General features: G+C 37.9%; 2 protein-coding genes across 2 annotated transcripts in view; both read left to right on the top strand.

The window, feature by feature from the left end:
* Window positions 1-4,103: 4,103 nt before the first annotated feature.
* On the top strand, window positions 4,104-8,899 carry LOC111592162 (ubiquitin-like modifier-activating enzyme 1). Its single transcript, XM_023304214.2, has 4 exons — window positions 4,104-4,609; window positions 5,466-7,181; window positions 7,303-7,611; window positions 7,671-8,899. Exons 1-4 carry the CDS (start codon window positions 4,400-4,402, stop codon window positions 8,454-8,456), a joined length of 3,021 nt encoding a protein of 1,006 aa, XP_023159982.1. The 5' UTR covers window positions 4,104-4,399; the 3' UTR covers window positions 8,457-8,899.
* Window positions 8,900-14,746: 5,847 nt separating this feature from the next.
* Window positions 14,747-26,577, top strand: part of LOC111592154 (matrix metalloproteinase-2) — a 93,904-nt gene continuing 82,073 nt past the window's right edge. The window contains exon 1 of the mRNA XM_023304202.2: window positions 14,747-15,719. Coding sequence (XP_023159970.2) covers window positions 15,495-15,719 — 225 coding nt within the window. The 5' untranslated portion in view covers window positions 14,747-15,494. The remainder of the gene's footprint in view (window positions 15,720-26,577) is intronic.

The raw sequence follows: 26,577 nt of genomic DNA, 5'->3' as shown, positions 1-26,577 counted from the left end.
TATATTATTGTCTGGTATATCTAGTATTTTTAATATATTTAAAATATTTTTAAGACTTAATATACTTCGACTTTTAGTATATCTAGTATGTTTAGTATATTGAATATATCTGGTATATCTAGTATACTAAATATATGTAATATATTAAGTACATTATTATTTTAATAGTATCTGGCATATCTGGTATTTTTAAAATATCCAATATATATAAATGATTTAGTACACTTTGAATATTTGGTATATTTAATATATGAGTATATTAAGTGCATTATTATTATACTAGTATCTGGTATATTTGGTGTTTTCAGTGTATCCAATATATATTAGATTCAGTACACTTGGAGTAGTCAGTATATCTTGTATTTCTAGTACATCTTGTCTAGTATATTTATTATATTATTACTATATTAGTGTCTAGTATTTTTGGTATATCTACCAACCAATGCTTAGAAGCTGGCAAACCTGTCTGGACATCAAGAATAGATTACATCAATTTCTTATTATTAAATTTGAATCGTTCAAAATAGATTCTCAATAATAATTTCAGTGAGTTCTTTGTCTCTCTTATCTTAAGTTTCTCTAGTTGGTTAGGGCATTTAATAGTCGTTGTGGTCGGGGCGCTGCCGACACCCGCTTGTTTCCTTTATGCTCATTGAGCAACGTGTGAATTGTAGGAAGTGTCTCTGCCCCGATGCAATTTTGATTTGAGGCCCGCAGGCACGACGGCTACAGGTGAGCGACTTGGCGGAAACAGGTTGTTGGCCAGGGGTTTAGGCCAGGCCAAAGCCTGGCTACTAATTGGCGAACGGCGCAAAGGAAAGAGTTGCTCACAATTGTCGTTGTTGTTGTTGTTATTGCTGCTGTTGCTGCCCAGCAAATGCAATCAAAATATTTACAGGAGGCGCAGTCAGTCGAGTGTAAGGATATGCGAAAGGTGTGAAAGGACAATAAGCCCGCAAGCAGACGAAGTCAACGAAATGCTGACAGAGGACAGCTGAGACGATGCAAATGCAGTGCCCAAAATCCAGGTACTTCAAACGATGTCCTTTGCCAGGCAGTTCGAGTGTCTTTTTGTTTTGTTGTCCTGCGTGAGATTTATGCAGCGAAAATGTAAATGCGAAAAGTCGAAATTAAGTTGTAATCCTTGTAAATTTCTTCTCCTTTGGCCAGGACAGAAGGGGTTGACAGCTGTCAAAGAGACACAGACAGAGAGAGAGAGAGGGAGGGGAGTGTGACTCACACCTTTCTGATTTGTCCTTGCAAGGACTCCGCTGGCGTCCCAGACAAAGCAACACATTTGTTTTGTAAATATTGCGTTCGTAATTAATGCAGCAGAAATTTCCATATCGATAGACAATTCTCTGACTGCTGATATCATTTTTCATTTTGCGTTGATAAATATACCGTTTTTTCGTCCTCTTCCATTTAACTGTTATTCAAATTCTGATGTCAGGGCGCAGCTAGATTAATGAGCGAAATTTGCATAGGGCCAACTTTATGCGTTTTGTTGGCCATCTGTGCCTTAATTGAGGGGCACGCGATCGGGCCAGCTCGAGCAGCTGGCATATGCTGCTGCTGCTGCTGCTCCTGGACATCCTTTGTGCCACCCTCTACCCCCACTATATCAAGGCAATTACCACATTCCGTATGCTAATTTGTTAGCAGCCCACGCGACACACAGAACCACACGCGATCAAGTTTGCAAGGATCTCCAGCCAGGATCTCTATGAGGATCGACACACACACACACTCTCTCTCTCCCTCTCTCTCTCCCTTACGCCTTGTCTGTCTCTGTCGTTCACTAAATTTAGACTCGCATCTGTTTAACTGTAAATTAAAATGCATTTGACGCAACTGTTCCGCCAGCTGCCGTTCTAATGCCACGCACTTAGCACTTCGACAAAAGGACACCCCCACACACACTCTCACACCGAAGGACCTTCAATGCCGCATCTATGTTTTTCGAGAGAAACAACACATTTTCATGCTCGACTACCGTTCGGCCGCAGCCCAAAAATAGATTAGCTGCAGCGAAAGGATATTGAACCCCAGCTCAGCTAGGCTGAGGGTCAGTTGCTGTGCAGCAAGGCGCGTGCCAAGCGGGCCATGCAGCAGGACCTTCACATAGAACAAATGCATTCGCAAGGCAGCGCGGCACGCTCTCGAGCAGATTGCATCAGAGCAAAACTATTAATAAACTAGTTGAAGTAGAATCTTTTCGAGTTGAAACTAATTGAATATTTTCAGCAAGTCGAAGCATTAAAATTTTCAATTATTTTTAATATGGAACAAGAAATATTTTTGTAGGAATATAGCGAGAATGAAGACCTGTTTGGGTTCTGCTTGCTTTCAGTTTAGATTTCTTATTTCAGATCATCTTCAGGGATCACTAACAGCATCCAGTTGTGGGCAGCACTACTCAGAGTCTACCCCATTATGTTAGTATTTTTCCAATTCTCTCTTTGCTTTAGTTTCTTCTTCTAATCTTTTCCTTCTTGTTCCTATTGTAAATTGGATTTGTGAAAATGTATGTAACAGGCAGCAGAAGGCCACCATAAGATATATATATATATATTCCTGTCTATGCGGGGATCTCGTAAGCCACACAAGCTGAAGTTTGAAATGCTGTCTCGTGTCTACCATACGCAGTAGAAGCTTATTTTAATAATCGATAACTCAACCCATTTTCTAATAATCGATAAAAATCGAAAACTTGAATGCCGTAAGGGCTGTAGACTTCCAATTTACTATGTAGATTGCTATTGAAATGTTCTATATTTTGGATTTTGGATTTTGGAATTTGGATTCCCCTCTACACCTCAAATTCAAATTGAAATTCACAAAAAATCTTTTTTAAATACTAGATGGCATAATTGTGCACAGAAAATATCATCAGAAAATCCCATCTAGAAGAAAAGTTATTTAACAATTAAATTGCCACAGTAAAGCTCAAGCACAGTCGCTGCGTCAACTGCGCAGTAGGCAGAGCGCATGCGCGTGTGTGAGTTGCTTGCAATGCATGTGTGAAGGAATTGTTGAATGATTGGAACATCGAGCAGTTTTCTGAAATTTAAGAAAACTTCCATTTTTTAAAACCACTCATTTAAAATTCAATTTTTTTATTATAAAAACTTTTAGTTAAGCTTTAAAATCAATGCAAAGCTGTACTTTAATACTTATTTGTAAGCAAGTATTAAGTCTCTCCTAATAAAAAAATCCAAACCAAAGTATTTATTCAACTAATTTTGAAAGACCCGCGAAACCCATTGCTGCCATATCATTTAACGCAACAGCAAAAAAATAAAGGCATCTGGCATCACTGCTTTGTTTGTATATGTGTGCAAGCATGTCGCCGCACCGCAACCATTTCGCCGCAAGCAGCAATCGCCCCTATATCGTTGAGCACTTATCGAAATAGCGAGCATAACGAAATATTAACATAACGCTGTTATGTGGCAACTTATGCTGTTAAGCGTATGGACTAGGCCATCTGGCAAGGCTACCGCAAACTCTATTGTGAACCACAGAGCACAAGCAACACTAAAAGATTGCGAATTAAATTTTTGGCAACAGCAATAGTTAAGGGCTGCTCATATAGAAAATTGAAAAATTGTTTTACGTTGTAAGTGTAAAGTGTGTGCAATTAATTGATCGCTGCGTGCATTGCATATTAAAGCATTGTATGTCGATCGAAATAACAGCAGCAGCCGCAGCAACAGCAGTAGAAGTCGCACCAATCGTCGCCGTCGCCGTCACTGTCGCCGGACCCACACTCGTGCACATTTCGCAGTCGTCGTCGTTGACACGCTATTTTAGGAATTAAGCATATAAACAATATCGAGGCATGTCCCGCTCTGAGTCAGCCTCCTGCACCAGCACCAGGGCCAGCAGCTCCGAGCCACCCCTCTGTAAGCGCCTCAAATTGGATGAAGCCGGCGAAGATGGGTTGCCAGAAGCATCATCAAGCAGCGGTCAGCAGCAGCGGCGCAAGCTCGCTGCCAGCAGTAGCAGCGGCAGCAACAACAACTACGAAAATCACGACAAAGCAAACGACGTTGACATGTTGACAGAGACAGCTATAGCTACAGCTGCCAACGAAACAGACGTGTGCGTATCGTCGTCTACTTCTGACACGGGCGCACCGAATACGTCAAAGCATTCAGCTGCCGGTGGCGGGGACGTTAGTACATCGTCAGCATTGAATAAGGAAAGTAGTAACAATTGTGCGTTGTCCTCGTCCGCGGCGGAAACAAATTTATTGGATACGGCAACAATTGCGCGAACTGTCAGCTCAACAAACTCTGTTAGTTCCACCAATAGCAATACACATAGCACCCATACCACTACCACCAACACCAACAGCAGCAACAACAACAATAACAGTAATAACAGTGCAGTTATGGCTGCCAACAACAGCAACAGCGGAGGAGACATCGATGAGTCGCTTTATTCGCGCCAACTTTATGTACTTGGACACGATGCAATGCGTCGCATGGCCAATTCGGACATTTTATTGTCCGGGTTGGGCGGCCTAGGTCTGGAGATAGCAAAAAATGTCATTTTGGGTGGCGTTAAATCGATTACCCTCCATGACACAGCAACTTGTACGGTAAGTGGCTAAAAATCAATAAATTTACATTGTGTTGTATCTTGATTGCCGCGCGCGCGAAACCTAGAAAAAAAATATTAGAATAGAATGTACGGTACACGCAATGAAAAAAAAAATTAATCACTCATGATTCATGATTCTGCAAAAAAAAAACAACTAAATGAATTGGCAAACTCGCTAAACTTTTCATAGACCTAATTTTGCAGGTTATGTTTGCGTTTTGCCTAGTTTTAAACGCACCAATTGGACGAAAAATAAGAAGAAAAAAGAAATTGCTTAAATTTTTTTCATTCGTCTTTTCTGTAGCTTTTTGCTATGCCCGCTTAGTTCTCGTCAAAAAGTGTGCGAGCGAGATGACTAGCCTTTACATGCCGTCTCTAATTGTTTTTGCACTATGCTTTGCGTGCATATTCGCTTTTGTTTTACTCAAAGCCAGTAAAGAAAAAGAAAAGGAAAATAAATATGCGAACTGGTTTAAGCGGCATTAACTATATGCTGTAAAGTTGCTAATTTAATTTTCTTTATATTGAATTTTAACAAAGCGCTGACTAATTCTTTAATTTTCTGATGCATTTATATTAAGTTGACAGGCGCACTAATAGCTATTTATGTGCCTGCACAGTGTTGCCAGACAGTATGCAGATTAACAACTCATGCATATATCGCAATATGAGCTTTCGTATAAACAGGTCACGACAACAACGTCGTCGCCCTTTTGTTTCTCCACCCCTTATCATTCCTGCATCCCCTGTCAAAAGAGTCAGCGACTTTGAACTGAATTTCACAATCTTGCGCGTTCGCTGAACTCCACTTCACCCATCTCTTTTGGCTAATCCCCTCTTCTTTCGTTCTGCAGCTTAACGACTTGGCCTCGCAATTCTATCTAACCGAGTCGGACATTGGCAAGAATCGTGCCGTGGCGTCCTGTGCCCAATTGGCCGAACTAAATAGCTATGTGCGCACCCATTCATACACTGGCGCCCTCACGGATGAGTTTCTCAGCCAGTTCCGTGTCATCGTTCTGACCAACTCGGATGCTGTCGAACAGCAGCGGATTGGCTACTTTGCCCATGCCAATAATATTGCTCTCATCATCGCAGAGACACGTGGATTGTTTGCCAAGGTCTTCTGTGACTTTGGCGATAAGTTCACCATTTATGATCAGGATGGTGCCCAGCCAGTTTCCACAATGATAGCGAGCATTACACACGATGCACAGGGCGTAGTCACCTGTTTGGATGAGACTCGCCATGGCTTCAATGATGGCGACTATGTCACTTTCTCGGAGGTGCAGGGCATGCAGGAGCTAAACGGCTGCCAGCCCATCAAGATCAATGTACTGGGACCGTATACCTTCAGCATCGGGGACACCAGTCAATTTGAGGCATATAAGTCAGGAGGTGTGGCCACACAAGTGAAGATGCCCAAGACAATTAGCTTCAAGTCTTTGGCCGAGGCCGATAAGGAACCGGAGTTCTTGATCTCTGATTTTGCTAAGTTGGACGCACCCGCCACTTTACATGTGGCGTTTAAAGCTCTTGGCTGCTATATAAATGCAAATCGCACCTTGCCGCGTCCTTGGAACAATGAAGATGCCCAACAATTTTTGCAGATCTGCCAGGAAATAAAGAGTGATGTGGATGAGCAGCTAGTGCTGCAGTTTGCTAAGATCTGTGCGGGTAACACGTGCCCCTTGGATGCAGCAATTGGTGGCATTGTCGCCCAGGAGGTGCTTAAGGCATGCAGTGGCAAATTTACACCTATCTTTCAATGGTTCTACTATGATGCGCTCGAGTGCCTGCCGGCCGAGCCAGTTACCGAGGCAGATGCCCAGCCGTTAGGCACACGCTATGATGCACAGATTGCCATATTTGGAAGGAAGTTCCAGGATCAGCTCGCCGATGCGAAATGGTTTATTGTCGGCGCTGGCGCCATTGGCTGTGAGCTGCTCAAGAACTTTGGCATGCTTGGCCTGGGCGTTGGCAATGGTCAGATCTTTGTCACCGACATGGATCTCATTGAGAAATCGAATCTGAATCGCCAGTTTCTGTTCCGTCCGCACGATGTGCAGAAGGCCAAGGCATTAACAGCTGCCGATGCCATCAAACGTATGAATCCCGATGTCAAAGTTACTGCTTATGAGTTACGTGTGGGCGCTGAAACGGAGAAGGTCTTCTCCGAGGACTTCTTTGGCAAGCTCCATGGTGTGGCCAATGCGCTGGATAATGTCGATGCACGCATTTATATGGATCGCAAGTGCATCTTTAATCGCATACCGCTGGTCGAGACAGGCACCTTGGGCACCATGGGCAACGTGCAAGTGATTGTGCCATTCGCCACCGAATCGTATAGCTCCTCACAGGATCCCCCAGAGAAGAGCATACCAATTTGTACGCTGAAGAACTTTCCCAATGCTATTGAGCATACGCTGCAATGGGCACGCGACTCATTCGAAGGTGTCTTCAAGCAGAACGCCGAGAATGCTGCACAATATATCTCCGATCCTCAGTTCACTGAGCGCATTCTCAAATTGCCTGGCATACAGCCACTGGAGATTCTGGAGTCTATTAAGGTGAGTTGATTGATACTGTTTAGAGTACGATTTATGTGACTATAAGAATCAGGAATATACCTGATTAATATATTTAAGCTTTCTGTATCGCATTTGTACTAATCCTCCTCCTTTTTTATAGAAAGCATTGCTTGATGACAAACCGAAGAGCTTTGCCGACTGCGTGGAATGGGCTCGTTTCCATTGGGAAGATCAATATGCCAATCAAATCAAACAATTGCTCTTCAATTTCCCACCCGAGCAAGTGACATCGAGTGGCCAACCTTTCTGGTCTGGCCCTAAACGCTGTCCCGAACCACTTGTTTTCGATGTGAACGAACCGATGCACCTGGATTATATCTACGCGGGGGCTAATTTGCGCGCCGAAGTCTATGGAATACCCCAAGTGCGTGATCGCCAGAAGATTGCTGAGCTGGTGCAGCAGGTTAAGGTATGGAATTGAATAGCAGAGTATCTATAGAACCTACTCTCATATATAATGTCTTGCAGGTGCCCGAATTTAAGCCACGCTCTGGTGTGAAGATCGAGACAAATGAGGCCGCTGCCGCTGCAGCTGCCAACAATTTCGATGATGGCGAAGTGGATCAGGACCGTGTGGATAAGATCTTAACGGAGCTGTTGAAGAATGCAGACAAGAGCTCAAAGATAACGCCGCTGGAGTTCGAGAAAGACGACGATAACAATCTGCACATGGACTTCATTGTGGCCTGCTCCAATTTGCGCGCAACAAACTATAAAATCCCACCGGCCGATCGTCATAAGTCGAAGCTAATTGCCGGCAAGATTATACCGGCCATAGCCACCACTACCTCTGTGCTATCCGGACTGGCAGTGCTGGAGGTGATCAAGCTAATAGCCGGTCATCGTGATTTGCCCAAGTTTAAGAATGCATTTGCCAATTTGGCTTTGCCATTCCTAGCCTTCTCCGAGCCGCTGCCGGCGGCCAAGAACAAGTACTACGAAAAGGAATGGACATTGTGGGATCGCTTCGAGGTCACTGGGGAGTTGTCGCTGCAAGAGTTCCTCAACTATTTTGATGAGAAGGAGAAATTGAAGATAACCATGCTGTCACAGGGCGTTTCAATGCTCTATTCATTCTTTATGCCCAAGGCTAAGTGCGCCGAGCGCCTGCCCCTGCCTATGTCCGAGGTGGTGCGTCGTGTATCGAAACGACGCATCGAACCATATGAACGTTCCCTGGTATTCGAGATATGCTGCAACGATATCGAGGGCGAGGACGTGGAGGTGCCCTATGTACGTTACACGCTGCCCTAAGGCAAGCTAATACCCCTCACCTACACTAATCTTAATTGTAACAGTTAAATTATTATTTAAAAAAAATCAAGAGAGAAAAATTTTTTGGAGTTGTGCGCCATACAGATTTTTACGGTATGTAGTAGGTTTGCATTTTAAAAAAAGATAAACCGGAACAAACACACACAAACGAGAAAAAGGATAACACACATCTCCCCCGCACACAACACCCAGACACACACACGAACACAACTAATCGATATAGAAATTATATATTATATATGTATGTGTAATCCTATAAGGAAATGGCAAATATTGAATTCGCGTTACACGAAAAAATACAAAGACTCGACTTACAAACAAAAACTTATGAAAAAAGAAAGAAAAACGAAACAATAAAAATTTTAAATTGTCTGCTCATAGGTTAAAAATCTCTTAAACATGCAGCACTTTTCGTTTTCTTTTTTTTTTAATATTTGATAAAAACGTAACATTAAAAATCAAATTGTATTAAAGGCGAAGCAACTGAATAAAGCTGTATATTTCATATGGTAAACGAGTCCTGGCTGATATCCTTTTCAGTAAACTCATTTCGTTTGAGTAGCTTTTGCATAAAACCACACGCTTCCCCAGAGCTTTTCCAATTATCTCTGCAGCGCCCAATCTTAGCGTTATCTCCGAAGCAGCTTTCCCCTGCGTGTTCCCTTCACTTCCATTATGTTTGTTGCACTCTCTCGCAGTCAGTTAGTAAAAAGTTACGTGACACAATTAAATATTTTATGCCCCAAGACGTTTATGCCGTGTCGGTGGCAGCGACTGCCACAAAAGTGCAATTGGCAAGTGCCACCCCCTCGCGCCCATCCGCCCCTCGCCCACTAAAGTTGTGTGCTATAATTAAATATTACACGCAATGCAACTGAAGTATTGCAAAGTTATGCAGCTTCTCAGCTTGGCTCTGCGTAGCTGAGCTGAACTGAGCTGTTCTCTCAAGTGCGGCCGGGCAAAGTTTTCCCTCAAATTATGCAGTTAATGAAACAAACTCCTGAGTGAAATACATCGCGTGGGCATCACGTCGACTGAAAACTGGTAACTGCAAACTGGATACCCAGCTGTATATTTCACATGTACGTTAATTAAATAATGCAACAAAATTTCAAATTTTTTCTACTTTAGCTAATGGTTGGTTTTTTACTCTTTTGCTGCAGGTAACTTGGATGAAAGAAAATGTTTAGGACGTAAAGTGCTGCAGGAGCAGAAGCCAGGCGGATATGTCTCATGGGCAACAAATTGATGAATAAGCTACCTGGAACCGCTACTAGTTATCAATGCTATCTCAATACGTTTTATTCAATAATGTTAACTAAATTGTAATTCGCTTAAGAACTAGTGGACTTACAACAGATATATTTCCTAGCAGCTTATACTAAGATGCAGGCAAACTAAGCTGAACTGAACTGAAGTTTTCGAAAAACCAACTTCAAGTCTATCCAAATCAGGCCAATTTAGGATCTATGTTATACAAATAATGAGGCAGGAATTTAAGAGTTGAATTGAAGATTAATGTAATGTATGTCGGATCCAAGAGAGAGAGACTGGCTGTCTCTGCAGCCTGAGTGACGAACTGACCAGCTGACATCATGAGTAAAGCATTTCCGCTTAACTCAACCACAGATAAAAGTAGAAAGTTTTCATAATTTTTATTTTCATTACTATGTTTAACAGTGCTATAACATTATTGTTTTTGCTAATATTATTGTCATTGTTATTATAATTATCAATATTTGTTTTCTCTTCATTAATTTCAGCATTGTTTTAATTGGTTTTCATTCAAATTAATTAATACCGTAAAGTGGGAATTCGAACTGTGATTTGAAATCATATATTTTATTTAAAAATCAAATAATATAATAAATAATAAATGCATCAAAACAAAGTATATGAAATACATTGCTACGATAACAAATGTATATATGTTAAGATTCTTCTTACTTTAAAAATAATAACATCAAGTTAATAAAATTATGTAAAACTTGGATAAATATTAGAGCTTTTAAGTGCTATGCCTTCGACATCAGCTGCTATTGTATACGTCTTGTAATACGTCTTCATTTTGTTCCATGTATCGCAACGGATACATACTTAGATATATGTATATATAAATTATATGGTAAGAGCCAATAGCTCTTTGTGCTGTGGGCCAGCTCATGCGAATGATTCCATGTCAGTTTTTTATTCTGCGTAATATTACTAACAGCATTAACCCAGAGATAATCAAAGAAATATAAGTTGATGTCGGTTGTGCGTCAGCTCTGCTGTCCAAATATTGGGATGCGTCATGGGAAATTGACAATACGTCGAGGGGAAGCACTCACCCAACCATGGCATACGTTAATTTCAAGTTAGTCGATCAACTTAGCCAACGTATTCACCAAATGACAAACAACTGAAACTAAAGCGAAACATGGAACGATATGGAACAATGTGAAATATCTAGAGTTGATTTTATAGTCATGCAACGTGTTGCTTAAACAATTTTAATAAGCCTTAAATATGCCTGATTATCTGATAAATTGCGCCGTAAATCTCTTTTTTATAATATATTTTAAAGAGCATTTCAAATTCCTTATTATCTCCGGCTACACACAAGTCTTTTGTGTGTACCGTTTCTTTGTTGTGTTACCCTAACTGAGAGAACACATTGGCACATTGAAAGAACATTTATGACTGTTAGCTGTATGTACATATATATATACGCCTGATCTGCATTATATAGTATCGAATACTCGCTGGTCAAACTTATGTAAGTAACCAACTTTCAGGTATTATAGGCTACTATATCATAAAAAGATAATTATTATATAATCAGTCAAGTGCTTGTTCAGAAAAGCTTACTTATTCAAAATCTTTTTACATCATAATATCTGTTTAGGTAGGGCATTCAATGCTCTGTCTTTATTTATAATATTTGTCTCTTTTGTTTTTATCTTTTATGTCAATTGTTGTACGTAGTGTGTCCGGTGACGTCGTAAACCGGTTGGCTAAAATCCAAAAACGTGAACAATTTAAATTATAGAAGTACAAATTTGAGTTTTTTCTTGATATTTGAATGTGAAATCTCTCATGCAGTCTGATATTTTCACTTTGTTTTTTTTGTTTAATTAATGAAATTCAATAAATTTTCACTGCCTGGTGACACTTTTGTTGATAATGAGGCTAAAACGCCAACATCGAATCTGATTAATGGAACGTTCTCCATTTAAATCGTCAAGGTGGACGCGCCGGCCACATGATGGACCCGGACTTGGGTGCATTGCACGGCTGCGTGGTCCAAGGGGAACACGCAGCATATCGCAATTGTTATGACAGCAAAATTTGCTTATTTATAATTCCATATTATTATTAATTGCACAGATAGATGACCGTTTGGAGGCCATGTGAAGGCCGCTGATTACAATTCGGATGGCATTTCCTGTTGCCACAAAAACAAACTTTTACTTGCAGCTCGTTTGGCTCATAGACTTGATTACTCAGTGTTGCCAAATTCATGTGTTTCGCATGTGTTAGTGTGCCCAATAAGTGGCTTTTATCACAGGTGTCTATCTATCTATAGACGTTTCCATATCTATATACTCATGAAAATGTTGCATTGGTTTGTGTTCGCTTCAAAAGCTCAAAAACTATTAAGAACATATGCAAAAAATATTATAGCTTATTTTATGCATATTTAAATATTTTATTTATTTTTATATATTATAGTTGAGACTATTTTTCATCCACTTTGCAATACTTTCTCTTTTTCTTATTAATAATTTATGAAGTAATGATTTATATATGATTTATATTTATATTTAAATATGTATATAGATTTATTTTCGATTTCTCATCCATAAAACCACAATTTTCCGCAGCATAAGGTGGTTTTTATATGTAAATATATTTGAAGAAATTATTGCTAATTTATAAATATTCTAAAATTAAAATCTTTGGAGGCGATTCAGAGATCGTCATAATATAAAAAATTAACCTAAGTCCATAATAAATGTCTTAAAAAAGCACATTTATTTTCTATTATATATTATTATAATTTTAATGTTAAATATTTTTTATATATTTTTTTTTATATTTTTATTTTGATTTATTTTTTTTAAATAATAAATATGAAAATAAATTATTTTCATATATTATATAAAATAATCTAATCTAATATACATATATATATATATATATATATATATATATATATATATATATATATTCTAAATATTTTATCACATTTACATTGTGAATTGGTATACTCTTTTAATTGAGGCTAAGATAACTTAAAGTGTATTTGATCGCTTAGGGACCAAAAATCTACACCAACTTCACCTGACTATGGGGTATCTAAAAGTCCAAGACAATAGAGACGCCTAAGGTTAATGGCAATAGCTGTAACGCATTTCATTTCAAATAGTTTCTTATTTCCTGTCACGCTTTGGTCACTGTGTCGTCTGTGGAAAGGGAACGTGATCGATATCGCACACCTTTAGCAATATGAGTAGAGATATCTATATGTGTATATAAAGCAGGACATGCAAATCGCATGTCCATTTATGAAAGCGGGCGCATGTAAAATTATTTAAATTGAGTCATCATGAAAAATGAATAAAAATATAAATAAAATTGCACAATAGGAAGCGGTGACAGGAACAGCAGCTCATTAGACATCCATATCGGCCAGACAACGTCGGCGCCCGCGACTTTACTTATATGTAGTGTAGATGTCGCTCAGCTAGGCACATGCTCCGGACCATAATTGATTTATGTCACGAACTAGCTTCAAGATATAACGTATTTATCAACTGCAATTACTGTGAGAACGCAATATATAAAAAATACATGTATAAATATGCTTATATAAAAGAAAAACAATGAGCAGATAATGCCTGACTCACTGGGCATTGACATCGTCGATTACAAACCTTAGTCCTCATCCAAATGCACTCTCTCTTCTTATGCACACTATCATTTCAAAATATATAAAAAGTATACATCATGTATGTACAGCGGATGTACCGATAAGTCAAGGCATCCGATCTTGACCGTGACAACAGGGCGTATACGCAATCAATATAAATTGATCGGAAGTTACTCCACAGATATTGAGTAATACTTTGTTATCATATTGATAAGGTGTTGAAAACATGTTTTTTGGAATTTCTTACTGTCATATTTTGTTTTTATTTTTATGGGTCGTTACGTGCACTGACCAAGCACAGTGTGGCAATGGTGGAGTAGTGAAATTTCAATTGACGATTGATCCCACAAGACCTTAAGACTGACTCGTCTCATTGGAGCAATGATACATATTTATAAATTCTGTGTGGAGACCGAGCTCTAGGTCTACGATTATAGGCTTGCGCTGGTAGCATCGATCATTGAACATGATTAAATGACAATAAATTAAATTTAAATGAATGTGGATCACAGCTATCGACAGTGTGTGAGTAACACAGATCAACTATATACATATGCAAGTTCTTTAAAAAATATCTTTATTGTAAAAGTGAATGTAATCTTAGTTCTATAAGTGAAAAGCCATTCGATATTCAGTTATATGTTCTAATAATCTAATTTTAATAAACACATTTTTTATTTAAAATATTCCTTAATAATATCAATTACTTACATAAATAATGTTGATCTTTGCCTCCATTAAGTATAAGCCAAGCAATGCGTGAACGACCCTCCTACGTTAAAGCCAACTTCGCAACACACGGCAACACTGTTTGTCTTCAGATGAAGCAATGGCATTGTAAATGGCGAAGAATCCTAAAAAAAAACACAAATCAGCACCATAGTAGCACAGACGGGCAAACACACTCGGTCGTATACAGCTGTGCACTTATGAGTTAATATGGACTCTCTGGTGCAGTGATCGTTGTTAGCGATCACGCTTCGCGCTCTTTTGTTATTCGCTCTCTCTCTCTCTGCTGAACTGAAGCAAGAGTCAGTCGAAAACACGGTTTGTTTCGCGTTCGTTTCTCTGTCACTCTCAGTATCGGGCCGGCAGCGAGAGACAGCGCAAGGCAGATAAGGCGGTCTAACGAGATTTTCTGTGTTGTTTTATACGAAAAAAATAAGGATTATTTAAATATATGAGCTTGTATTTATGTATATATATTGTAAAAATGAAATAAAGAAGACGCCTTCTACAAGCAAGGCAAGTTGCGTGTGTTGTTTTTTGTTGTTGTAAGAAGGTGCGTACACAAAAGCAAACAACAACAAAGCAGAGCGTTGAACGTATCGTTGTTTGTGTGTGCGTGTGTGTGCGTGCGTGGGATTACTGCAACAAATGCTGCAGCAGCAGAATCAACTCCTTTGTATACGTATCGCGTGCTAATTAATTGTGTCGTTGCATCTACAAAAGCAAACAAAAGCAATAGCCAAACATCAGCTAATGTGCGTTTAATCGTGTGTCGGTGTTGGAGTCGGTGTCGTGTGTATTTCGAAATTTCGAAATTTAAATTAAATTTATTACGAAAACGTCTGTTGTGACATCATTAGTGAAAAAAGAGAGCAAAGCCAAAGCCGGAGACCGAAGTAGTTGCCGCAACAAAAACACAAACAAAAAAAAACGAAAAAAAGGAACGGTAAAAGAACTACACACCCGCGGCCTCGCTGCTTCAGCTGCTGCTGCCGGCTGTTCGGTACTGCGCATGTGTATATTAAGAGCAACCACAGCAACATAGGAACAACGACAACAACTACACGAAGTAGCATTTAAAGTAAAAGTGAAAAGTTCAAGCAGTAACGGTACAAATCTAATTTGTTATTGCTAGCACAAAAAGTTCTATGCAGCTCGCAGGGACTGCAGCAACGGCAGCGAAAAGTGGAGTAGCAATATAAAAAAAGGGCAAGTGTTTTGAGAGTGTTGCCGACTTCAAGATATAACATACAAATACTATTCCAAGTGTTGCCGACTTCAAGTTACAAATACTTACATATTAGCATATGTAAGGAAAGTTGTTGCTTACAACCTGCCAGCGTTTCTCTGTTTGCATTTAGAGGAGCACAAAAATGAGTTACACATGTGGATGCCTGTCGTTGCTCATTGTTGTTGCTGTCAATTTGTTGTTGCAAGCTGCAGAAGCCAATATTCATCAGCTGCAGATGCATTACAGCCACAACCATCAACAGAACAACAACAACAACAATAATAATAATAATCATAAGTATGAAGAGCAAGGGGAGCTGCAGCAGCTGCGGAGCAACGAAAGAAGCAGCGTCTCTGAGGATATGATGGTAAGTAGTAGTATACTTGAAATAGTACTTTCCCAACCTAATTCCAGCCAAGTCTAAGGAAAAGGTATGATTGATATAATTCAATAGAATTTGTTTGTCTTCTTGAGCGCTCACAAAATTGTGTTAATGAGTTTTCCAGTGATCTCTATGTATGTAAATCATCCATCTGTAAGGCCAGCATAAAGTTATAGAGGAATGTCATTCATGATTACTCTTATCGGCTTTAAATAATTAAGCGCTCATTGACTTTTAGTAAGCAGCTTAATAAGCTACAGTGCGGATATTTCCTTTCTTTTCCTTGCATTTCAGGGTTTTGCTTTCTGCTTATGTCGTGTTATTAATGCATGGCAATATTTGTTCAACCCTCAATGAGTCACCTGCTGACTGCCAATCTAATTCCTCGAATTCATTAGGAAGCCAACGAATACAGCCGCAACACACAATGCAATTACAAACAAACACAAAGACAACAGACAACAAACAGTTGCAACAACAACAACAACAGCAGCAGCAACAACAATTGAGTGTCTGTGAAAGACATTTTCTTCGCTGTAGTTTTGCCAATTAGAATTTGGAAAAGTTGGCTTGCAAGCAAATTGCAACAGTTTTCGCGACAGTGTCAACAACTTTATAAACAACTCAGTAGCAGCAGAAACAACAACTCAACGCATTTTATATGTATGTGGGTGTGTGTAGATAACAGAACTTTATTTTACTTCACTTTCTATGTACATTTTCCGGGCAACTTCCGTTTGGGCATGCGGCCGCAATCGCCTTTGCCCCCAGTTTTTCATTCTCTCAACTCCAACACCAGCAGCAGCTGCCGCTCCTTCGCCTCCCTCCCTTTTTCTTCTGCTCCGGCACCAACAACTACAACTACTCCCCTATCATTTTGTCTTGGTCTTCGACTTCGACTTCCATTCGCGTCTCGTCACCACGCGATATGCGTGGTGTGTATGTGAATAGACTGACTGCATGTGTGTGTGTTTGTGGTGTGTGCGTGTGTGTGCTATGCGTTCAACAACCGCCCGATGCCTTGCTGGCGGCGCAGCAACAGCCCAGGCGACGTTGTCGCCGTAACTGCCACTGCCACGGCGTCCGTGCGTCTGTCCGTCCGTCATATGGCACATACATATCGTTGCTATATAAATGCATGCACACACATGCATATAAGCACCGAGGGCGGTTCAATTAATAATCATAACTCTGCACAACTGTGTTACGCAAATTCATTGACATCAATTAATCAAATCTTGAAGTAAATTTTTTTTTAATAATTTGAGATTTAGACTGTACAATTTTGATTGTTGTTAATTTTTTATGCATGATTTCCAAAATTTCTTAAATTTATTTACACAATTGAGATACAAATTTTTGTTAATTTTTATTAAATTTTAAGTTTTAAAAGATTCCAAAATTAATTTTCTTTGCAAACTTTTTTATATATTTTTTTATTTTGTCAATTTTTGTTTCTGACACGAATAATATTTTAAGACCTTAAGTAAATATTTATTTAGATTATTAATTTTATAAAATATGCTTCAAAAAATCAGATTTCTAAAATTAAATAAAAAATTAACATATAAATCGAATATAAAATTAAATTATTTATTTTTATTTTATTTATTTTTTATTTTGATTTTATTTATGTTTTATTTTTATTTTATTTGTTTTTATTATTAAAAATATAATAGCAATGATAGTAACAAAGACAAAAAATTTGAACGATAATTCTAGTAATAATAGCACTAAAATTATATTAATATAATAATATTAGTAGAAATAATAAAGTTATAGAAAATATTTATTTGTTTATTATTTATATTTATTTGTTTTATAAATTTTATGTTCCACAGTTGATTCGAATTATCGATAAATATCAAATTCTGCGAAATCTATTTATTTAATTTTCGGAATTTCTAATAGCGAACAAGAGTCCCCCCAGTTCCTCCTCAGTTATTTAAAGTAACCGCCCTCTTATGTACACACCCACACACACAGACACATGTAAACACACTCATATGTTCATTGGCCTCTATATGTGTATGTATGATATGTGCCAGTGCCTCGGGTCTCGATATCCTTACTAAATAAACAATATGCGGGCTCGATTGGAGGGCTGCTCTCGGTGTTGCAAGTAGTTTTTATTTCAGCTGCTCGACGTCTACGGCGACGACGATGACGATGACGTTGAATGGTTCGCTCAATTATAATTTTCTCACTCTGTACTTGGTTTCGAGGGCCTTTAATAAATGTAAAAATTTTGTCTTTTATATGTCTCCTATATATACTTTTATGCTCTGCATGCCAATCCAGTGGACATGTTGCAGGGTTGTGTTAGTAGTGGGCGTACTCAGTGCCACTTGCCACGTCGCGTGTCTGGAGCCCTGTATCTGACTCATCGGTTCGGCTTGGCCGGATCGGAACGGGGTTAGGGGGTTTCAATGTCCTTAAGACTTTGCCCTGTCGCCTGGGTTCCTTTTGCCTCGAATACATTGCGCATATTTTGATTTAAAAAAAACAGACGTCGGCCCTTAATGAGCGCCTGGCCAAAGGAGCGCCAAGTAAGCAGGCGCAAGGGGTGTGGCAACTATGTTTAGTATGAATAACGAGTCGAATGTGAATATGAATGTGAATATGAATGGTTATATATCCTAGCGGGCAGACAATATGCATTAAACGCTGGACAGCAGCCAAAACAAAAAGCCTGCATTGTGCGCTCAGCAACAGCTAACATATCGTGCATATACATATATTCATATTCAGATTAATATATATATATATATATATATATATATTTATTAATATATATTTACATGTTGTTATATATACTGTATGAAATTATGTATGCAGGGCAACGCAGTGTGTGTGAAGTTCGTTTTGGGATTTTGGGGTCAGACACTGGAAGAAAAACTATAGTTTCTTATTCATATGTGAGCGATAAGAGTTACATTTAACATTTTGTACTTAATCTTTTGAAGTTTTGAAATACAATGTGAATTGTAAAGTTATGTTCACTTTAATTAAATAATTATTTAACAAGAAAATGAGTTATAAAATAAGGAAAGACTTCCATTCGGATATAACGCCTTTATTTATTGCACTAAACAAATAGAATGACTGAGTAAATTAAATATATTTAAGGTAAATATTTTGACATTTTTGTAATTCGCTTCAAATTTCGTATTTAAATTCAGATTTGTGTTTTATAGTTTGAGAGTTTGGGTAAAAAAAATAAATAATAAATATTTAAGTTTTAGTTAGTTTTTCAGTTTTACTATTTATAAAAAAGAATTTTTTGTATTTTATATTTTATAAAAATTCTTCAATGCAATATCAGATCTAGGAGAAATTAATAGAGTTACAATGAGCTCGCTCGATAGTTTTGTGTCTTAGTCCAAATATGTGAAATCGGTTCAGTAAATTATGTTAACTGCTTTGATTCTTTATAATCAATTTAACTAACTAAGATTTCATTTTTTCGCGCAGTGAACTGCACTGCTGGGCAGCCCATCTGCAGAGAGTCGGGCAGCCTTATCTTGATGTTGGTTCACTTGGAAAATGCATAGCCCCAGATCTGAATACACATTCAGACATATAAATAAATGTATATATATATATATAAATATATATATATATATATGTATGTGTGTGTGTGTGTGTGTGTGTGCATGCTACTGTGCGCTGCATGTGTTGTTTTTGTTTTCAGTTGTTATAGTTATTGTCGCTTGTTGTTGTTGTCGTCTGCTGAGTTTGTTGTGTTTGTTGTTGTTGCTGCTGCTGCTGCCGTTGCTGACCTCCGGCGCACGCATTTCATGTTCTACTATTTGTGTGCACACGCAGTGTGTTGGGAATTCGTATTTGTCTACCCGTTATTCTGCCTGCACATTCATAATGGTTAATAATGCATAAAGCTCTGCCTGCAATTGCAATTGGTTTCGTTATAAACTGTTTTGGGCCTAGGTTTATAGCATCGTTTTCAGTTAATAAATTGAACAATTCTCAGTAGATCAGTTCAGCTGTTCATTAATTAATTGGATACGTTAATTATTGCATGAAAAGAGCTTTATTTAAAACAGGCTTGAAATCAAGTTCCTATTTGTAATGTAAAAATCAATACTTATACATTTCTAATTTCGATTATAACAGAGTAATGGTTCTTCTTCTTCCCTTTCTCGTGCAAGATGAAATTCCAAAAAAAATCTTATAAAAATGAATATTTAATTTTTTTGTCTCAATATTAATTTCACCACGGTTAGTCATGTTTTTGGAAGTCTTATGAATGAGAATTGGGTTTTACCCACACGTTAAACACTTTCCAGTTATTGCGTTTATCGTAAAAAATCTTCCAGAATTTTTTATTTGAACTCGACTTAAACAAGTGTTGAGGGCCCACACAGCATCAGTTGATAAATTGTGAGCAATTGAATAATGTAAATTGAACGGAAATATTTTATTGTAATTTATAATTGCATTAAAACACCAACGGGATTTAAAAGTATTAAGCAAAAATATGTGTATATCATGACAGACAGAAACTGTGAATCAGCCTGACTTATTTGTATCTCAGCTGAACTTAACTCGACGCGACTTTCAATCGTCGTCACTTAATTAATTGCCTCACATTTAATCTGTTGCAAGCTCTACCCCTTACTTAATTGATACCACTCCCTCTCTCTCTGTCATACGCTCTCTCCCGCTGCGCCTCTCCTCTTTCTTTCCTTTTGTTTATCGTTTTATGGAGCTGACCATAAAATAATTATATGATCTGGGGGTTCTTCAGCGATTGTTCGCTTAGTGCATTCAACTGCGGCTCAAAAAAAGAAAGACAATTGTCGTAAGCCTATTAAGCGGGGCTTAAATAATTATGATTGTTTTTTATTTCAATTTGTTTTTATTTCTTGTTTCTGCTTAAATGAAATGTTGGAAATGCTGAAAATGCTTTAAGTGTGCCATAAAAGAAGCGTAAACAGTGGCCGAGAATCGGACTACCAGGAAGCCATTAACCGATCAACTAATTAAAGATGCCATGCATCAGCTGTGTCCAATATAACTATATATATATATATACATATACATATATTCGTATTCAAATCCATATATGAGCACAATATTTGGGCACAGTGAGACGCAACTCCGCGGCAGACAGATGAATGTTCATTTTGATGTCCGAGACAATCATTTGAAAAAAGTCAAAACTGATTTAGCCATCGGCTTATATACACACACATGTTAAGCAATATTGAATGAATTATACTTCTCTTTACTGCTTTTGTACAAAGTTAAAGTCATGCCATAATAAATATCAATAATAAATGTAAGATTATATACCATAATAAACTTGTATTACGGATGCGGGCTCTTGATTATTACGAATCAGCCATAAAATTAGATTTAAACACTCAACAGTTGATGAAGTTGTTTGTTTCAAGATATTTTCGGGCTCTGAACCTTTTGAACATTTGGTAAAAAAATAAAATGCAACTAAAATGCAGCTATTTAGAGTTATTCCATTAACTCATATAAATGTTTAATTATTGTTGATTTTAGGTAAAACTTGAAATGACTTTAAATAAAAAGAAAATCTTATTTTTAACACGATTTAGTTAATATGAGAATACAATAAATAATAAAATAAATAATAAAATAATAATACTAAATAAAAAATATAAAAATAAAAATATGAAAAAAAAAATAAAAAATACTAAATAAAAAAATAAATAATAAAACTAAAAATATTTCACAGAATAAAGAAGTCGGGGGAAAGTGTCTATAGAGCTTTTAGATAAAGTAGTGTGAGAATGTTATACAATGTGTGCAAAATCAAAATTATATATATTATTATATATTATATATATTACTATATTTATTAGCGTACTCATTTTCCCTTTCCCATTTCCTTTAGTTATTTCGCTACCTTTGCTGCATTTACTTCCTCGTAATTCGCAAACTAATTGCAGGCTTTTAAGCGTTTTTTGCTGCCATAAACTAGTTAAAATGGCAGACGGTTTTTTAAGCACAGCGCATAAACAGGACTTGTGTGTGTGGCGCCCCCTTTCGCCCATGCGTGTCGTCTGCAGGCTGAGCTGCTTTATGGAATTTCGCTTTCAATACAATATGCGAGGCGCTTTTCTATTTCCGATTTTTTTCTGTTTTCTTTTCCTATTTAGTTCTTTAATTGTGTCACGTAGAAAACTACACGCGACCATTGAAAACTCGGCTGCCTTTTTGGCTTTGTGGGTGTGTGTTGTTGTTGATGTTGTTGTTGTTGTTGTTGCTGTTTGCATTGAAATGCAAGGCAGCGTAAAAATGTTCAACACAGTCGCACAGGAACAAATAATGCCCAATTTGCATTGGGAATGGCATTCAGCGAAATAAAGCGAAGCGCAAAAATGCATGCTGAAAATAATATTAAAAACAGAATGAAATTCCATATAAAAAAGAAGTAAAGACGGCGCCAACGACTGGAAAATACTCGCTCAGGGCTCAAATGCAGAAATCAATGCATTCGTCACACCCCAATGGGCGAATCATTTTATTTATATATCTTTTCAATGATCAGATCAACAGAGATATGCTAATAAAATAAAAACTGAGGAAGATACGACGATTTGTGATGCCTCGTATGTATCATTTTAGGTCGATCTATATAGAAAATATTATTCCAATTGCATAATTTGAGCTCTTTGGCTCTGAAACTTGTTTTTATATTACGATTTATATATTATTATGTTTTGCGTTCATACGCATAGAACATTGCACAAAAGCCAATATACTCTGTTCATGTCGTGAACGAGTATCAAAAGGGAAAATTATATGCCGTACAAAGAAAACAAACGAAATATAAGAAAAACGTGCTGTGCACAGTAAATAGGAAGTGTTTACTAAATACATAAGCATGACACATGCATATACATGCGCTTATAATATAAAAATGAACTTAATTAGAAGCTGATAAGCGCAATAAATAAAACGCACAAAATTTGATAAGCAACGAGAGGGCGGCGCAAGCGAACGAGCGGGCTGCCGATGCATTTTTCATTTGTTTTATGTGCCATTGATTGATTTTTAATAGCATTAGGGTAGCCAGCCGCACACAGGCACATCGAGATAGGGAGATAGAGAGAGAAAGGCACACAGCTGCATTATCATCAGTGGCAGCAACATCATCGCCAGGCAGTCCACGTGGCGTATGATTGATGTATCCACAGTTTTAACTTCAGTTTGCAGTTGCTGTCGCTGCTGCTGCCGCTGCTGCTGTTGCATTTATGCATTTTGCGTATCCGCTTCGCATCATTATGACTGCGTACTTAAATATGAGAAATTTGTTGTGCATACAAATTTTGACAGTCACTAGTGTGTGTGCGTGTGTGTGTGCACATTGGCCTGCTCAAACCCCTTCTCGGGCCATAAGCTCGTTGCAATCTCAACTCCATCCACACTCACATTCAGTGTCCATCGGTCATGTGCACAATTTCGGTTAGCAATGACAATGATTCATGCAGACAAGGCTCACACACATGGACTTTGGGTGTGCGCCTAGGTGCTTGGCAAATTGTGGGCGACAAAGCACTATGCCACACCCCGTCCGCCCAGGCAAGGTATGCGGTTACATCGATCTGAGCGCATCCTACAATAACTCGCAAATTGTCGATCTAAATGCTGTTGGGCTCAAAAGGCAAAGTGCGGAACGATTTAAGAGCTGACATCGATTCGGTTCGATTCGTAGAAATGAAAAGATTGACTTTAAGAAAAACCTGAAGTATTTGACAGTTAATTGACTTTTGGCCTGTTTGGACTAAACAATATTTGCGCTAAATAAACGATTATGAGAATTGCAAAGAAGGATGCTCCGATAAGAATTAGGTTAAGTTGAAACGGCTTAGCAGTCGCGACACTTGAGATTGTCTAGTCTATCACGGCGAATAATGCAGACAACTTATTCTACTTTTATAACAAGATGTTTAGCTAAAAATAGAAAAGAGTGCTCGAGTCGAGAGGACCAAGACCCACGCTCAACTACTTGCTATATAAATAAATATATATCTCAGACTCTCACATTTAACTTATATAAACAATTGAATTATAAAAGGCAATCTGTAATTCCAATATTGTATTTTATTGTTACAGCTTCTTAGCATGAATAAAAAAACATTTTGTTTTTCATTTTTCAAATAGACATTACTTCAGACCTTTTGCTTAAACAAATTTGTAAGTTGGATATAATTTGTTAAAAAGTTTTACTCTACATTCTATTTACCCAGAAATACTCTTCGAAATGGGTTCAGGGCTGAATCGCACTTCTACTTTCAATGCTAATTCGCATAGACAAGCTAAGAGCTCGGCAAGCAACAAATCTATCGCACTCTAAAGTAAGATAGTTTACACAAAAATATCATTTGTAAAGATATGATACAAAAAATATATTTTATATTAGTTAAATTTGCCAATAATTTAATCAATATTTTCTATTTACATTTTCATTGTTTCCAATTGACAAGGAAAATAAATGCAATAAATTCTAGTTACGTTGCTATAACTCATAATAAAAAGCTTTAAAATGCAAGCAGAGCAGTCAAATTTCTTAACATGCAACCACACACGCATACACACACACACACACTCACTCTAAGTTCTAAGCTCCTTAGCTAAACGAATATCTTTTAGACACAGATATAAAAAAAAATGCATTATCGAAATTGCAAAATCGTTATTGTTATTGTGGGCTAAAAGTTTTCAGCTTTATCTGCTGAAAAGGCGACCAAAACGACAGATGCAGTTACAGAGAAAGAGAGAGAGAGAGAGATAGCAAGTGAGTGAGAGAGAGCTAGCAAGACTCGACCCTCCATTAGCAGCAAAAAAAAGATGCATAAAAGCGAACTATGCAGATTTTAGTTTGGCACTTTTTACACTCCCATCTAATGGTGTCTTGGGTGTGTGCGTGTGTGTGTGTGTGGCATAAGTGTACAATAAATCTAAGTAAAATATAAATAAATATATACATATATATATCGTTTGTAAATAGATATAACAATAAAGCACAACAAATTTGGTTTTAGACTCCATATTTCCCTGCGTAATGTGAAAAGCGTGCTCCTCATGTTATGTTTATAGCTGTTGTAGTAGTTGTTGTTGTTGTTTATGTTGTTGTTCTTTGTGCTGCATAAAGAATTTATAAACAAAAAATGTACAGCAATTGAATTTGACCCAGTTTAATGGCCTCAGCCTCCGTCTCAGCTGCTTCTGTTTGTGCGCTTTTGGTATAATTTTTTCTCTTTGTTTTCTGTGTTTGTTTTTTTGTATTAATTATCACATTTCGTTTGTCTCTGATTGTGGCATAAACAACAATTCATGTACGATATATTTTTGGAGCGGCACGCGAGCTAACGGGATTCACGCTTGCCGCGGGGGTCTGCCCAATAAAATATATATATGACATTTGCCAAAAAGGCGGCCCCTAAAAAATGTTTCGAACTTGATTTTAATGAGGCACATGCAACAGTCCCAGCAGCAGCAACAGCAGCAGTGGCAGCAGCACCAGCAGTTGGTTCAACTGCCTTCAATCGCTGGCCTTTTCCAATGAAATGCCGCTGAATTCTTGCCGCAACAACGACATTAACGACAACGCCTTTTTGGGTCCAGTTGTGCATCCAGCAAGTTTCCTTTTAAGTGTCGCTTGGCTTTGCCATCAATTATGCGGCATGTTGGCCGGCAGCCTCATCCTCAGACTCGCACTCACAATCTCTGCCTCAACCTTCGCTTTGTGTGTTGCATGTGGCAGCTGTCTGCCAAAGAAGGTGCGCGCCAACCAAAACAGCAACACAGCGACACGTAGGTGTGTGTAGTCGGCTCTCTGTTTTGCAAAAACGTTGAGTGGCAGGCAGGCAAGACATCAACTTTGTGCAATACCCTGTGCAGGGGCAACTGTATGGGGTATATAAGCGATGCGTGTGCGTGCGTCTGTGTCTTGACTGCTTCTATGTCTTGAAATACCCTGTAAACATTAGTTTTCTGATGTTTGCGTCTCCTTTAGATGTTGTCTGAGATGTTGACACCCTGTACGAAATTTTAGGGTATGTCAGTATTGGTCATTGACCACAATACCCTGTAGGGAAGTGTAGTGACTGCGTCAAGCCAATAAGCCGTGAGCTGTTTTATTTGTTTGTCATCTTAGTTCATGTATCTTGAACTGGTAAGCCGGAAATGTTTTGCCATACCCTGTAAAAAAGGCTAAAGGGAAAATTCACAATCTAATATCTTCCAAAGTCAGCAAATCTTAATGTGATAACCACGTAAAAGATAACTTAGCCAAACAACAGACAAAAATCTTTAGTTCAGAGAGAACATAAATACTGAAGATATCTCAAAAATAGGAATATAATAAATAATATATATATATATATATATATATATATAATATATAATAATGATAAATTTTAAAGCAATATAAGCAATTAAATCATAATATAAAATTATGTATTAATTATAATTCTATATGATTATTCATTATTTATTATTCTATACATAAGCCGCCTATAACAGGGTACCGCCAAGTCCGGCTCAGCCTCGCTCTTTGCCAATTTGCGGCTTACCTGTTTTTGCTTTTCATCATCTGCGCCAGCGCAACGCCTCTGAATCACTTTTTGCGTCGGTGCCGTTTTCTGGTTACGGTTCAAAGTGCACACGTATTTGACCACTCATGAAATGCCGCATTTTGTGGGTTTTAACGCGAAAACCCAAATACCCTACGAATACCCACTGTGATACACTCAGTCGTCATTAATAAGCTATGCAGCATCATCTCGTCCGGGGCATTTAGTCAAAACAGTAGTCATACCTGCTGCTGTCGCTGTTGCTC

The sequence above is a fragment of the Drosophila hydei genome, unplaced genomic scaffold (genome assembly GCF_003285905.1).
Source record: "Drosophila hydei strain 15085-1641.00,03,60 unplaced genomic scaffold, DhydRS2 tig00000060-arrow-pilon, whole genome shotgun sequence".
NCBI lineage: Eukaryota > Metazoa > Arthropoda > Insecta > Diptera > Drosophilidae > Drosophila > Drosophila hydei.
This window is presented reverse-complemented; position numbering and strand designations above follow the sequence as displayed.

Excerpts from the sequence above, each read along its gene's own strand:
- LOC111592162 (XM_023304214.2), top strand. The coding sequence starts at position 4,400 with ATGGCTGCCAACAACAGCAACAGCGGAGGAGACATCGATGAGTCGCTT. Across the intron at positions 7,182-7,302 it reads AGATTCTGGAGTCTATTAAG|AAAGCATTGCTTGATGACAA; the intron begins GTGAGTTGATTG and ends CCTTTTTTATAG. Across the intron at positions 7,612-7,670 it reads AGCTGGTGCAGCAGGTTAAG|GTGCCCGAATTTAAGCCACG; the intron begins GTATGGAATTGA and ends AATGTCTTGCAG.